Source organism: Dipodomys ordii, unplaced genomic scaffold (genome assembly GCF_000151885.1).
Source record: "Dipodomys ordii isolate 6190 unplaced genomic scaffold, Dord_2.0 Scaffold232, whole genome shotgun sequence".
In the NCBI taxonomy this organism is placed as follows: Eukaryota; Metazoa; Chordata; class Mammalia; order Rodentia; family Heteromyidae; genus Dipodomys; species Dipodomys ordii.
This window is the reverse complement of record NW_012267448.1, coordinates 1,591,654-1,605,468: the sequence shown is the minus strand read 5'-3', so window position 1 is coordinate 1,605,468 and position 13,815 is coordinate 1,591,654. Positions and strand designations below refer to the sequence as shown.

The 13,815-nt window shown below is 44.4% G+C and overlaps 1 protein-coding gene across 1 annotated transcript in view; it reads right to left on the bottom strand.

Moving 5' to 3' along the window:
- Positions 1 to 372: 372 nt before the first annotated feature.
- LOC106000650 (uncharacterized protein CXorf49 homolog) overlaps positions 373 to 13,815 on the bottom strand; it is a 37,096-nt gene continuing 23,653 nt past the window's right edge. The window contains exons 7-8 of the mRNA XM_013035936.1: positions 9,258 to 9,306; positions 373 to 532 (exon numbers count right to left, since the gene is read on the bottom strand). Coding sequence (XP_012891390.1) covers positions 373 to 532; positions 9,258 to 9,306 — 209 coding nt within the window. The remainder of the gene's footprint in view (positions 533 to 9,257; positions 9,307 to 13,815) is intronic.

The following is a 13,815-nucleotide window of genomic DNA, read 5'->3' as shown; positions in this document are numbered from 1 at the left end:
TGGGCTAGTAGAGAGGAGACTTATCTCTTCTCCAGACACCATAGACAGATTGGTAGTAGATTCGGGATAAACCTGAGAGCAAAAAGGGAATTCTCAATATAAGATGAACAGGAAGCCACAGTTTAACTGTTAGTTTTATAGAAATAACCTCAAGGGCTTTCAAAGTAATCTGTGTAATTGGGCAAAGGGCAGCAAACAAGGAGGAGAAATGAACCTTATCCCCCATCTTTTGGCACCCAAATGGAGAGGAGGAGGTGAGGCTGCACTGGGACTGCTGGGACTGCATCTTTTTTCAACTATTGCTGCAAATGGCCAAATCACGTTTACACAGGTATCTGCATTACTGCTTTTCTTCTATTCCTTGCGGGAACATCAGATGCCCATTTCAAACAGAGCATCATCCCCAACTGCACATTTCCTGTCATGATTGTTAAAATTTTTCAAATTGTTTCCTTCTACTTTGGGGTCTTTGATTAAAGTGTCAGTGCTGATGACTCCAGGAATATCAGGCAATGACATAGTGGAGACTAAGCTATGGGAGAATTGCAACAGTATAACAGGAACTTGTGATCATAATTATTCCTCCCAGCATGGTGGAGAATAGCATCCTGTTCCCCCTGGGCATGGTACAATAGTCATGAGGTAGCAGTGCCAAGTTGCTGACGGACATGGTACAAGTGGAAATGGTGCAGCTTTTTTTTTTATTTGAAATATAGTATACTTTTAAAAAATATTTATATAGGGGCTGGGAAGGTGGCTCAGTGGTAGAGCGCTTGCCTTGCATGCATGAGGCCCTGGGTTCGATTCCTCAGCACCACATAAGCAAAAAGAAAAAAACCGGGAGTGGTGCTGTGCTCAAGTGGTAGAGCGCTAGCCTTGAGCTGAAGAGCTGAGGGACAGCACCCAGGCCCAGAGTTAATGCCCACGACCGGACCCAAAATATATATATATATATATATATATATATATATATATGTGTGTGTGTGTGTGTGTGTGTGTGTGTGTGTATATATATACATATTTATTGTGAAAATACCATACAGATGGGTTACAAAGCTTAGGCTAGGCTGGTGGCTGCTACCAGGGGACAAGGACCTGGCCTAGTACCAGTTTTCAGCTTTGTCCTGTGGGCGGGTAGGTGGAAAAGCAGCAGCAGTAGCCACAAAGGCAGTAGCAGCGGTGGCTCCAATGGGTCTATCTCCCCAGGCATTGAGGAAGGGTTTGTTCTAACTCCTAGACTACCTCCTCTCACTCCTGCCTACATCCTGCTTCCCTCTCCGCCTCAGGCCTAGGTCAGCAGCCTCAGCAGCAACAATGACAATGACCAGAAGTGGGCAAAGGCACAAGCCAGTGTAAATCTGAGACTTCTTAAATACACCCCTGTAATCCTACCTACTCTGGAGGCTGAGATCAGAGGATTGTGGTTTGAAGCTAACACATGCAGAAAAGTCCATAAGACTCTTATCTCCAATTAACCACAAAAAAGCTGGGAGTAGAGCTGTGGCCTAAATAGTAGGGAACCAGCCTTCATGGAAATCTAAGAAACAGTACTCAGGCCCTGAGTCCAAGCCCCAGCACCAAATCAAACAAACAAGTAAGGGACAACAAATATAAGACAAGCCAGCCCAACTAACTCTAATGTGGAAAATAAAGGAAGTATCTCTAAAGGGCCTGAGAGAAGGAGATCTTTAGGATTGGTTGACATAGAGCACACACTGAATTTTGACAATTCATTGTCCTTTGGACAAGCCAGCAGTCAACACACACACTAGATTCCAGGTCAGGTCTGCTTGCTTTCTCCTTTCGGGGGAATTTTCATTCCTGTAATACTGCCTGTACCTACAGTGATCCTTGTCCAAGGTTCCTGCTCCCAGACCCTCAACTTTCTTTCTGCGGCAGACTCTGCCTTTGCCCCTCAACCATCATACCTAGTTTTTCTTTGAACGTCTCTAAATCTTTTTGTAAGACTAGACATTAACCTAGCAGACACCAGACATGAAATGATTAATGTTCTGTCCTCTCTGATCACCCTCCAACCTGCTGTAATGCCTTACACATCCCGTGTAGTACAACCCTGTGTCACAATTTTCACACAATCCTTAATGGAAAGGGGGTGTCCTTTTGTCCATGGGTTGTATAATTGAAAATTTTACATTTGTCACTTTAACTTAGACATAGAACCTACCATCGAGCTGGAGTCAGCATTTCTAGGAGCCAAAGGAGACATTACCTGGAAATGACCCTGTTCTTGAAACGATTCTTGAAGAATTTCTAGACCAGGAAAATGTACATGTACCTCTTGGTCACCTGAAAGAACACCAAAAGCCAGCTTTCTGGCTTCCATTTGAGGTGGGAATGATCTATGGACTCTCAGGTGAGGTACTATCTCCCTCTGATGGCATAAACTTGTACCTGCTTAGCCCAGCAGCTTCTCCCTTCTCTAGATCTGTCTATCTGGATTCCCAAATGTCACTACAGCTACCACTGTATCCGTTTAGGACTGTGGCTCTGGGTCCAATGCTGGGAAAGATTCTGTTGTGGGGTACCGGTGGCTCATGATTATTATCCTAGCTAATCAGGAGGCTGAGATGATGGTTTGAAGCCAGACCAGGCAGAAAGACTCTTATCTCCAGTTAACTACCAAAAGCCAGAAACAGAGCTCTGGATCAATTGGAAGAGCATAAACCTTGAGTGGAAAGGCTAAGGAACAGTGCTCAGGCCCTGAGTTCAAGCTCCATTACAGGCATATACAAAAAATATGACTATTGGATTGAAAGCCTATGTTTGAATTAGAGTTTGGGAAGTTACTAATCACCCTCACTGCCTAAACCTCCTTGCAGGACAATGTGGCTGACTGAGAGCAGCCGGCCCACATCTTTTTCCTGAGAGAGCATTGCTTGGTAAGGCAGGATTGTTTTAGAAGCAAAGCAGAACCCCCTTATTTGGATGTTTTTCTCCTCAATACCCATCCCTTTTACTGTTCTCACAAAACTCACCAGAAGACCTTGGACATGATGACCCTTATTCTCTCAAAGAAAGGCTATGGTATTTCTGGAACATACAGATACCTTGTGTCTTATGTGGAGGTCATAGGTACCAATTCCAATACAGATTTTTTAACTGAAAGTTTATTAGGAAAAACTATTCTTCTTTGTGTGCATGTGCATGTGCATACACATATGTACACGTGTGTGTGTGTGCTCGCGCACATGTGCACATGCACATAGCAGTATTGGGGCTTGAACTCAGGGTGTAGGCACTGTCTCTGAGATTTTGTACTTGAGGCTAGTGCTCTACCACTTGATCCACAGCTCCACTTTTGGCTTTGTGGTGGTTAATCAGAGAAAAGAGTCTTACAGACTTTCCTGCCCAAACTGCTTCCTGAGTAGCTAAGTTTATAGATATGAACCACCAGTGCCCAGCTGAAATAAGTTTTCCATAGGGTAAATCAACTCATCTCTTCAGTAAGAATGACCTGCATTGGTTATTTTTGAAAGAGTGTCTAGCTTTATGAAAAATCAGGCATGACTGGCAATCCTCCTGTGTGTGTTTCACTTCTTCCTGGGAATGAAATGTATATGCCGCTGTGCCCAGCCATTGTTCTTCCACATGGATAATCTCTGTGGATACATTGAAGGCCACAACATAACAAGTCCCTCAAAACAGGAGTGTTTGTTTTGTTCTTATAGGAAATGGGTGATGAAGAAATACAGAAGCCACAGGGATTGTCTGTATTATCTATGCTGGTGGTTACAACATACCTGAACAAACCCTCCCAAACAGGAGCATCCACTTTTCTCTTAGAGGAAATGGATAATGTGGCGTGGTGGACGGTGGAAGAAATTTTTGGAGGTTGAAGATAAATAAGCCTGAAGTTGCCCTAGGTTAAGCAGAAGTTTGTAACAGTAAAGACTAGAATCTGTGATTGTGACTTACCAGGACAATCTCCTATAGGAGGTGGCATCTCACAGTCCTCAAAGGGAAGCCAACACTATGCTTGGCCTCCCCATAGCCTGAGAAGACCAAGATTATTCAGGATTATACCGTTTCTGATAAAAAGTAAGTGGTTATGTTGGGAATGAAGTGCAGGGAGCCCTGATATCTTGTCATATGGGACTTTGTTTGGGATTCTATAGTACCCCTATAAAAAGGGTAGGCTTGTGGGCCAGACAATCTCATTCTGAACTCAATTTGAGATGAGTAGTACAAGTTACAGCAGGACATGGAGCTCTCCAGTCCCATTTCTGCTGACTGAGGGAAAAAGTAGAGGGGTCCTACCTACTTCCTTCCAATGGAGCCCAGATAGAATTAACCGACCTGAACCTCTGGTCAGATAATGAGCTTCTGGTGTTTATTACTATAGAGACAGAGACTCAATTCCTTCCAGTATTATATTGTGCACCTTATAGTAACACCATCCTGTAGGAGAAGTCTGAATATGTAGCAGAGACTGTGCGTTCAGAAGGAGGAACAGGGCTGACAAAGATAGTCACCAAAGGCTGTGCATATCCTGACCTGGTTTCCTCAACAGGCTTCTCCACAGTTGACAATTGCTCAGTGCCTCCCAGGGCAGCTGTGAGTCCTGAGACTTAGTCTATTTGTAACTGGCCTAGACATTTCTGGTAACAGAAACTAATGGGAGAGTGTGTATGAGACATCTTCAGTTAGTCATTTGTGTTACATTTCTGATAAAAGGGATAGGGTCAGAATCATGGAAAGCCTTCCTCAAGAAAATCACTTGGACACATGGTCACAAACAAAGGAAAAGGAGTTTTAATGTCAGTAACCCGACAGGCTACCTCACAGGCAGAGAGTAGAAGCTAGGCAGAGCTATAAACAGTTTTCAGGGTTGGGTTCAAGTGGAACATGAAAGTGGGAAACTGCCTTGTGGAATGGGCTAACATTTACAGTTGTAACTGCAGAACACGAGTGAGGGAAATTGCATTTTGGGGAGCAGCTGCCATTTGAGATTGCAGTTACCTGTGTCACCTGTTTTCAGGTAAAAGCCTATGTCACCTTTCAGGGAAAGGCAGTTTTGTTTTTGCTGAAGGTCTAAGGTGGCAGACTGGGTAACAAGATGGAGATAAAAAGGCTAACAACCATAGCCTAAGTAATCAAGCCCATCTTCCCAAACCCATGTAGGGTTTGTAGTAGTTGGTTTAAGTGCTCCCTCTGATCCATTGTTGCTCTGGGATGGTGATTGTCCTACTTCGTGTACTACAGTCTGACTCTACAAGCTAAACCTGTGGAGACCAGAAGGGACAAGAGCATATGGGGCCATGTGGCAGCAACCATGACCCATGCTCCATGGGCCTACCTTGCATAGTTCTCCTTTAGCTCAAGATATGGCTAGCTCACATAGGAGCTACTGCTTTAAAGAGGAAGGGGAAAACAGCTACTCTGAGGAAGCCAACCTGCACATCATCATTTCATCCACAAGAGATTTTTTTTGGGGGGGTCCAGTCGTGGGGCCTGACCTCTGGGCCTGGGCGCTGTCCCTCAGCTCTTCAGCTCAAGGCTAGTGCTCTACCACTTGAGCCACAGCACCACTTCCGGCTTTTTTCTTTTTTTGCTTATGTGGTGCTGGGGAATCGAACCCAGGGCCTCGAGCATGCAAGGCAAGCGCTCTACCACTGAGCCACCTTCCCAGCCCACACAAGAGATTTTTTTGAGAAAGAGGAGAGAGAGAGAGAGAGAGAGAGAGAGAGATTGAGAGAGAGAGAGAGAATTCCTGTTCCTTATGCAGGGAATGGGAGCTGAAGATTCCACAGCATAGGATTTGAGACATCTTATTCACCTGACTATGCCAACGATACCAGCACTTGAAGAGACCTCTACTTGTCACTAGGATTGATGACTTCTACTTCATCTTAACCGTAGGCCCTCCAGTTTTAGGACTAGAAAAATGCCCTCTGATGTAAGGAAGATGAACATATCTGGAATGTTCTATCTCTGTTTGTCCCCTGTAACACTGTAAGCACAGAGTTTTGTGGGAATAGAAACTGGCAGACCTCCGATTTTTCCTATTTCAGTCAACTTACTTCACTTAAATATGAATTTGGCCCTGATTCTCAGGCCTACAATATATTGAACCAGGGCTGACAAAACCATCCTCTCAACTGTCTAATGATAGAGGTAACACCACAGAAGAGACACAAAAGCATGAGGTACCTGAAAATATATGTCATAGGAGTATGGAATTATACCATTCCAAGATCACTCATATACATAAGGATGTTTCATGAGAAATTGACTGACACTTTTCAACTTAGGGTCATGACTTGGAGGATGTGGCAGTTCTATTCCCTGACTGTCTATTCTGGATGCTGGAGGGCATAGCCCAGTGGCAATAAGACAGATGTATGTCTTTGCCTTCAACACAGAGACAAACCTCTACTTTTGTCTGTTCCCACTATCCTCATTTCCCCCTACCCCAAAATATTACCTTTGCTTTACCATCCAATGGGATGTGATCAAGATTTCTACTTATATGGAAGTAGAAATTATCAGGTATGGAAACTGAATTTCTTTCCAAGAAGAAGGCTAAGAAGAAACTGAAAAAACTACACAGTATCTTGTAGGGAACCCTGAAGGTGAGCTGTAAACCTGGAAAAGTTTTGAGAGGTTGGTACCCCATCTTGACAGTACCCAGATCGCTGAGAACTAGAAATGGAAGCATTAAAACAGAGAGCTCTGGAGAGGGTTAAGGAACTGGAACACCACCCTTTTCCTTAGCGCTGGAAAGGCTGGCAGCTGGACATCGAAGACTGGGCAAAAGGGCTGACAGCTTAACCTTGGAGGCTAGATAAGGTGGACTACACATTTGGAATTTCCCTGAGTTGCTGTCTCCTGTCTCAAAACAAGGGAACTATTGTTTCTTACAAACTCTGTTTTAGCTCTGATTGTGATATTAGTATAGATGCTTTATTTTGCATATATCCATGGTAACTTTCCTGTGTGAACTCAAAAAAATATGCTTGCTTGTAGGAACTCGGGGCCCAAGTTCCAGTGAACCATAGAATCCATGGTCCCTGCTAAATTTCTTCTTTTTCTCTACACCTGTCTCTGTATTTTCTAATTTTCTTTTGCCCAGTATCCCATCGCACTGCCTTGGGTTATGGTTAGCACCAATATCTAGCTGAGTATAGTCTCTTCATATGATGGCATTAGAGATAGATAATAAGTCCAAAGGGATGAATGAGCCCAAATAAGAGGGAAGTAGAGAATAACAGGAACTTGTAACAGCTGCTGAAACTATTCTAGGAGAGAGACCACTAGTGGGGAGCTATTGGAGAGATCAAGGTTGCTCAGAACAGGAACGAAGAGCGACAGCAAGCCACATGCTACTATCTCACCTCTGTAATTGTAGTGACTCAAGAGGTTGAGGTCTGGGGATCGTGGTTCAAAGCCAGCTCTGGTAGGAAAGTCTATGAGAATCATATCTCCAATTAACCAACAAAAATCTGGAAGTGAGACTATGACTCAAGGGGTAGAGTGCTAGCCCTGGGTTCAAAAGTTCAGGGACAACATCCATGCCCTGAGTTCAAGCCCCAGGACTGTCACAAAAAAAGAAGGGTGAGAGGAGGATAAGTAGGAAGGCAAAATCAAGGAAAGGCAGGAGGGACTACAGCTCTGGAAAGAAGGGTGCTAGGAGAGGGCAACAAGTTAGTGTGATCAAGCCAAATCCATCCAGAACCCAGATTGCATAAACCACAGTAAGCCTGAGTGAAGTGAACCTGCTCAGAGGTGGGCACAGACTCCATTTTGGAAAAAGGCTTACCTTACAAAGCCAGTGGTACTGTCCTTTCACTGCCATGAGATGTAGCAGCCCTCCACCCTTCTCTTGTTAACATGACTACCACTCCCAGAGAGAGAGAGAGTGCACAGATCATAAGATGCACTTTATTTTGAAAATGCTGTCAACTTAGGTGGGTGGGGGAAACAAAGTTGTTGAGAAGAAGAATTGGCTGGGGCTGGGAAGGTGGCTCAGTGGTAGAGCACCACATAAGCAAAAAAAAAGCTGGAAGTGGTGCTGTGGCTCAAGTGGTAGAGCACTAACCTTGAGCTGAAGAGCTGAGGGACAGCACCCAGGCCCAGAGTTCAGGCCCCCCCAAAAAAAGAATTGGCTGGAGAAAACTGTAAAGAAGTAGGTGGGCCTCAACTCCTGGGCTCCACAGGTACTGACTGCTTGTCTTACATGAAGATGCTGGGTTCAGCCTGACAAGCAGAGTAGAGTCAGAGCAAAACAGAGGTCGTCTTGAATAGTCTGAATTGTGAGAAGGTGTAATGTGAAGTAAACACATCGAAAGGACTGGAACTTTTCAGTGAGGGACTGAATAGAATCTGAAACAGAGAAGCATAAGTGGGTACTTCAGACAGGGATGCAAGAATCACTTCTGCTCCTCCACTGTCTCCCTCCTTGAGAACCTACAACCTTGCAATTTCCCTCCTGTCTAGCCAGTCTTAAACAGCTCTAAGACCTATCATCCACCCATCACCACGGCTGAGTGTAAAAATATCTTCTACATCAAAACAACCTAAACTAGCATTTGTCTAGGATGGGACATAAGGAAATCATCCAGATTTGTTAAAACAAGGAAGCAAGCAGGCAGACACTCTAAAACAAACCTGAAAGAATAAATACAGATAATTCCACACCAACAAATATGTATAGGGAAAATAAATATGAATATATATATATATATACATATATTCCTCAGAGAAAGAGATGAGATATCTGGTTCTGGTTGGCAGAGCTCATGCCATGTTTAGACAATGCACTGCAATTTGAGCATGCCTCATTTGTCAATATAACAAAGCCTCAAGGCAAAGCCTGCTTGGCTTCTCTTTCTAGGGGGATGCTACATGTAATGCCCTATACCAGCAGACAGCCCTACCCCAGTGTCCACTCCCCAAACTGCCTTTGCCCTGCAGTCTTTCGTACCCAGTTGTTCCTTGATCTTCTGTATATGAGTATGTATCATCACACACTTGACCCAGCAGACAGAAAGAGAAATGATTGCTACTAAGCTGATTAATGTACTCCTCCCTTCACCCTCATATCAGGCCTGAGGCCTTAACCTGCCTCCCTTCATATCCCACAGTGCTGTGACTGATTTACAGTAATCCTTGTTGGAGAGGAGGTTTTCTCTCTTCATGGAGTTTGTGATGGTAGGGTGCATGTATATCAGTTTAACCTGGACAGAGCACAATATCTAGCTGGGGCCAATACTCTTAGGGGCTAGAAAAAGCATTACCCCGGCACAACCACGTCCTCCAAATGGCTGTTAGGTGGTATCTGGGCACCTGAAAAAGAATGCCAAAAATCCAGTTTTCTGGTTTCCCTGTGAGGTGAGAACGATGTGACAGTCTCTCAAATGAGGCAGCATCTCCCTCTGCTGACAGAAACTTGCACCTGCTCTGCCCAGTAACCCCACTGTTGTGAAGATACGCCTTGTTCTTGTCTTCAAATATTACTCCAGCTCCACTGTGTTCCCCTAGGAGTATAGCTCTGAGTTGGACACTAGCAAAGAATCTGTTACACGGAAAGTCTACTCCTAGGTTGAAGTTTAGGTGCTGTTACTAATCATCCTTCTGCACAATACTCACCTGCAAGACAATATGGCTGCCCAAGATTAGCCCTACCCACAGCCTGTGTCCTCTGAAAGCACTGCCTGTGTAGGTAGATTGTCCTAAACAGAAGTTTGAATCCCTGTCCCTCTCTCCAAATGTGACAGGGCTGCCCACACCCCGTCTTTACTGCATGTGTAGGCTGATTGTTCGAAACAGAATTTTGAGTTCCCATTCTCCTCCAAATCCCATCAGTCATTTTCATTGATATCATACCCTCAACACTTCATCAAAAGTTGCAGGGTCTGTGAGTGTGATGTACCCCTGACTCTGGAGGGGAAGGGCTGAAAATACATTGGAACATGTGGAACTCTGGTACAGCGGTCACCACTGCAGAATTCTCCTCTACGCATGAACAGGTAAAGTGGACCTGGCCTGTAATTTGGATGCAAACAGAATTTTTCTTTTTGAATTTGGGGTGAAGAAGGGAAAACAGGGAAATGGGATGCTTGGTTATTTTCCCTATTTAAACAATTCATTTTGTTCATCTTTTCATTCCCTGTTGTTTAATAGACATGGGCGTTTAATTGTAATATTTCCATACATTCATATAATATACTTCAATCATATTCACTTCCTCACAACTGTTTTATTCCTTCCCCTCCTTTAAAAATATCTTGTAATTCATTAAATGGTTTTCGGTATGACCTGTTCATTCACATTCTCCCCATACTCCTGCCCTTAATTCTTCCCTTCCCACCTTCAAGTTCCCTCAAATGCTTCCACATTTGTGGTCATGTCCATTTACTTACTTCATAGCTAGTTTTGCACATCAGAGGAATCATGTCATATTTGTCTGAGTCTAGCTTAGACACTTAATATGATGGTCTGTATGCAGTTCCATCCATTGTGAGAAGGTCATTTAATTATCACTTTCTGCCTCTGTCAGCTTCAGGCCAGGATTCAGAGCTGACCAAGGAGAAATGCAGGGTACCCTAAACCCCAGATCTTGTGCCAGGCAGGCTTGCAGAAGAGTTGAGAGGGATGAATTGGGAGACTGATGAGACACTGAAGCTAAACCACCAGTCTCCAAACTGAAATCTGTAGCCGGCTTCCCTTCCATCCCAGACTGTCTGAAAGGGCAGAAAATGCATTGAGCCTGGCAAACTATGACTGCAAAGTGCTCTCATTATGTCCACCCATGTTGACAAGGACCCTGGACTTAGCCTCCTAATGATTGTGGGCTTCCAGTGACCACCTTACTCAAAAGGCAATTGGGAAATAGATAAAGATGTGTGTACTGGTAGAAGGAAGTGCTTGGTGAAAGAAGAAGGGGAAGGTTTACTCACTTGGGCCTTCGGGACAGGATTTTTCTCTGACCATGGGCCGAGTCTCCCTTCTTCTCCAAGCCCTATATCTCACTGAAGTGTTGCCTTGCATGGACTGATTTGGTCCAGGATGCAGAGTGGAGGGTGTCTTATAACTTGCAACCATAGGAGCACCTGAGATTGGTGATATGGTGGATGCTTCCATGGGAGGTGCCTTGATCATCTGCCCCCAAGTAGGAAAGATTCTTCTTGAGACACTTTCTGGGGGTTGCTTCTTCCAAGCCACCTTCTTTGTAGGACCGACCCTGGGCAGACCACCATCAGATACAGCAGCTCCTGGGTAGGCCCATAGAATAATTTATTCCAGCTCTCAAATGGCATGGTTTTCCATAATTGTCCTTAGTCCCTGGAGAATAGAGGGAGCAGACTGCAAAGCATTGGATGGAAATTTTCATTAATCTGGACATCAGAGTTTGCTACTGTATCTTTGTTTTCTTAGGTCTATAGATTTGGTTTCCACTATTCTGCCTTCTGCGTGGCCTCTCAGTAACCCTGAGTGGTTGTGGCCTTCTTAGTTGCAGAGGGGTGGAAGGGTCCTGGTGTATTCCCCTATGGCTATTCCCCTATAGCTGTCTTTCTGGGGACAAACAAACCTCTCTCACAGGGAATCATTGTGATGCTACCTCTGGGGGTCAGCCCGCCTCAGCTGGGGACTCACGCACCTCTCCCCCTGAGACCAGTGGCTGTTTCTGCCCAAGTGGTGTAAGGGTTGTCAACATGCCTTTTGTGCATCGGGGTTCTGAGCTCACCTCCAGCCATTAGATTGGTGGGTTGATGCTTGAATGTAGCTTCAATATTCAAACTGACCACTGAATACATAGCCTGGTCTTCCTATTCTGAGGAGCAAGGTTCTTCTCTACTGTCTTCCCGCCCCCCAAACCACTCCTGTCAGCTCTATCATTCCTAATTTGGGCTCTGAATTGAGTTTGTAACTTTGGGGCCCTGTGAGGCCTCCATATCTAGGTGAAGGCTCCTGGGATGGGGCAAGACCAGGCGCCATGGAGTCTCCACAGCAGAACCAATAGACAACGGAGTGCTCCCCATGCTCAGCACCAAAACCATGTCCTCAAGCAGACACCTTACAACAAGAGTTTAAGACACCAGTGGCCCAGCTTGTGATACAACCATCAGCCTGGTTATTCCAAATTGAGCGTTGTGTTCCCAGATGTTGTCCATGGAAACCATTAGCCAAGTGCAGCATCAAAAGATGTGAGACTTTCATGCCTTTATAGATACTGCACAGCCTTCTCACTGGCCTGCTTCTGCCGATCAGAGTGCTTCTAGATATCATGCCACCCAAGGCCCTAACCAAAAGGAATGAGATTACGGCCTCTGTGGCCAACCCTCTGTTCCTGTGATAGATCAGTGAGCCAGTGGGTGAAGGCGGAGCTTGGTGGTCAGAGAGTGTGTCTTCCTTTTCCCTTTTCTCAATTCTTCTGTCCAGATACCTAGCTCAGAATAAGAGAGGCACCCCTGAACCTGTCTTCCCATATGTAAAGCAGAGCAATAACAACACCTCATTCAGAGACTTTCTAGGATTCAGTGGAAATGGAGGCCCAGCCCAGAAAGGATTTTTGATATCCAACTGGTAGAAAACGTCCCTACCCATCAATACAGTTCTATTGACAAGGGCAGACGGCCATGCACATGAAAGGGCTGAGAATTTCAAGTAGGCAAAAATTGTCAATTAACACTAGTATTCCTTGGATCATTACTATGTAGTATGCACTCAGTGCTGTACAATGATGAATTGCAAAAAGAATGTCACCAATCACTTTCCAATTGAAAATGATAACAAATCAGAAGTGAGGTAGCCTGAGGTAGTAACAATATTCACAATCACAAGTTTTGGATTACCCCAAAGTGGATCAACTATAGTTTCTTCATCAAATAGGAAAATATAGAGGCCAAAAAATCACCACCACCAAAGAATGGCACTTAGATACTACCCTTGAGTTCCAGTACAACCCGCTGTCCCTACTCAGATTGCAGGCTCTGGTTAAAATATTATATATATTATAATAGTCCAGTTGCCACAGAGCAGCTCCTTAAAGGAGTTGTGGCTACCTAGCACGGGCTTCAGCTCGGGGTGGCTCAGGCTCTGGCCGCTCCGGCTCCTGTCTGTATTCAAATTGTTCATTTTGTCTGTCTTTCTTTCTCTTTCTCTCTCTCTTTCTTTCTCCCTTTCTTTCTCTTTCTTTCTTTCTTCCTTCCTTCCTTCCTTCCTTCCTTTCTCCCTCCCTCCCTCCTTCTTTCCATCTTTCCTTTCTTTTTTCTTCTTTTATGCTCTTCAGGGACTTGAACTCTGGGCATGGGCACTGTCCTTCAGCTCTTCAGCTCAAGATTGGCGCTCTACCACAGTGCCACTTTTGACCTTTTCTGCTTATGTGGTGCTGAAGAATCGAATCCAGGGCCTTATGCATGCAAGACATGCATGCTCTACCACTGAACCACCTTCTCAGCCCCAGTGGGTGTTCTTTGAAGCTCTGAAGTTTTCCAAAGCAAATGTCCTCAATGGGATACTCATGACCATGGTGTTCCTCATTTTGCAGATTGTTGTAATACCTCCATTTTATATCTTCATACATTTAATGTGTGGAATAGAACCCTAAAAAGACTTAGCTTCTTTGGATCTCTACTTCTTTTGTTTTGGATGTGATGAATATCATATAGATGATCAAAATTTCAAAAGGGTCCATCAAAATCATTTCTCTCATCAGATAAGAGAAAGTCAGAAGAAGTACTTCAGAATGTAAAACTTGACTGAAGGTTGCTTTCAACTTCAAACATGTAAATATGTATCTTAATTGACTCCAGTGGTTTAGTTTGATGCATGAAACTGAAAAGCCCACATGTT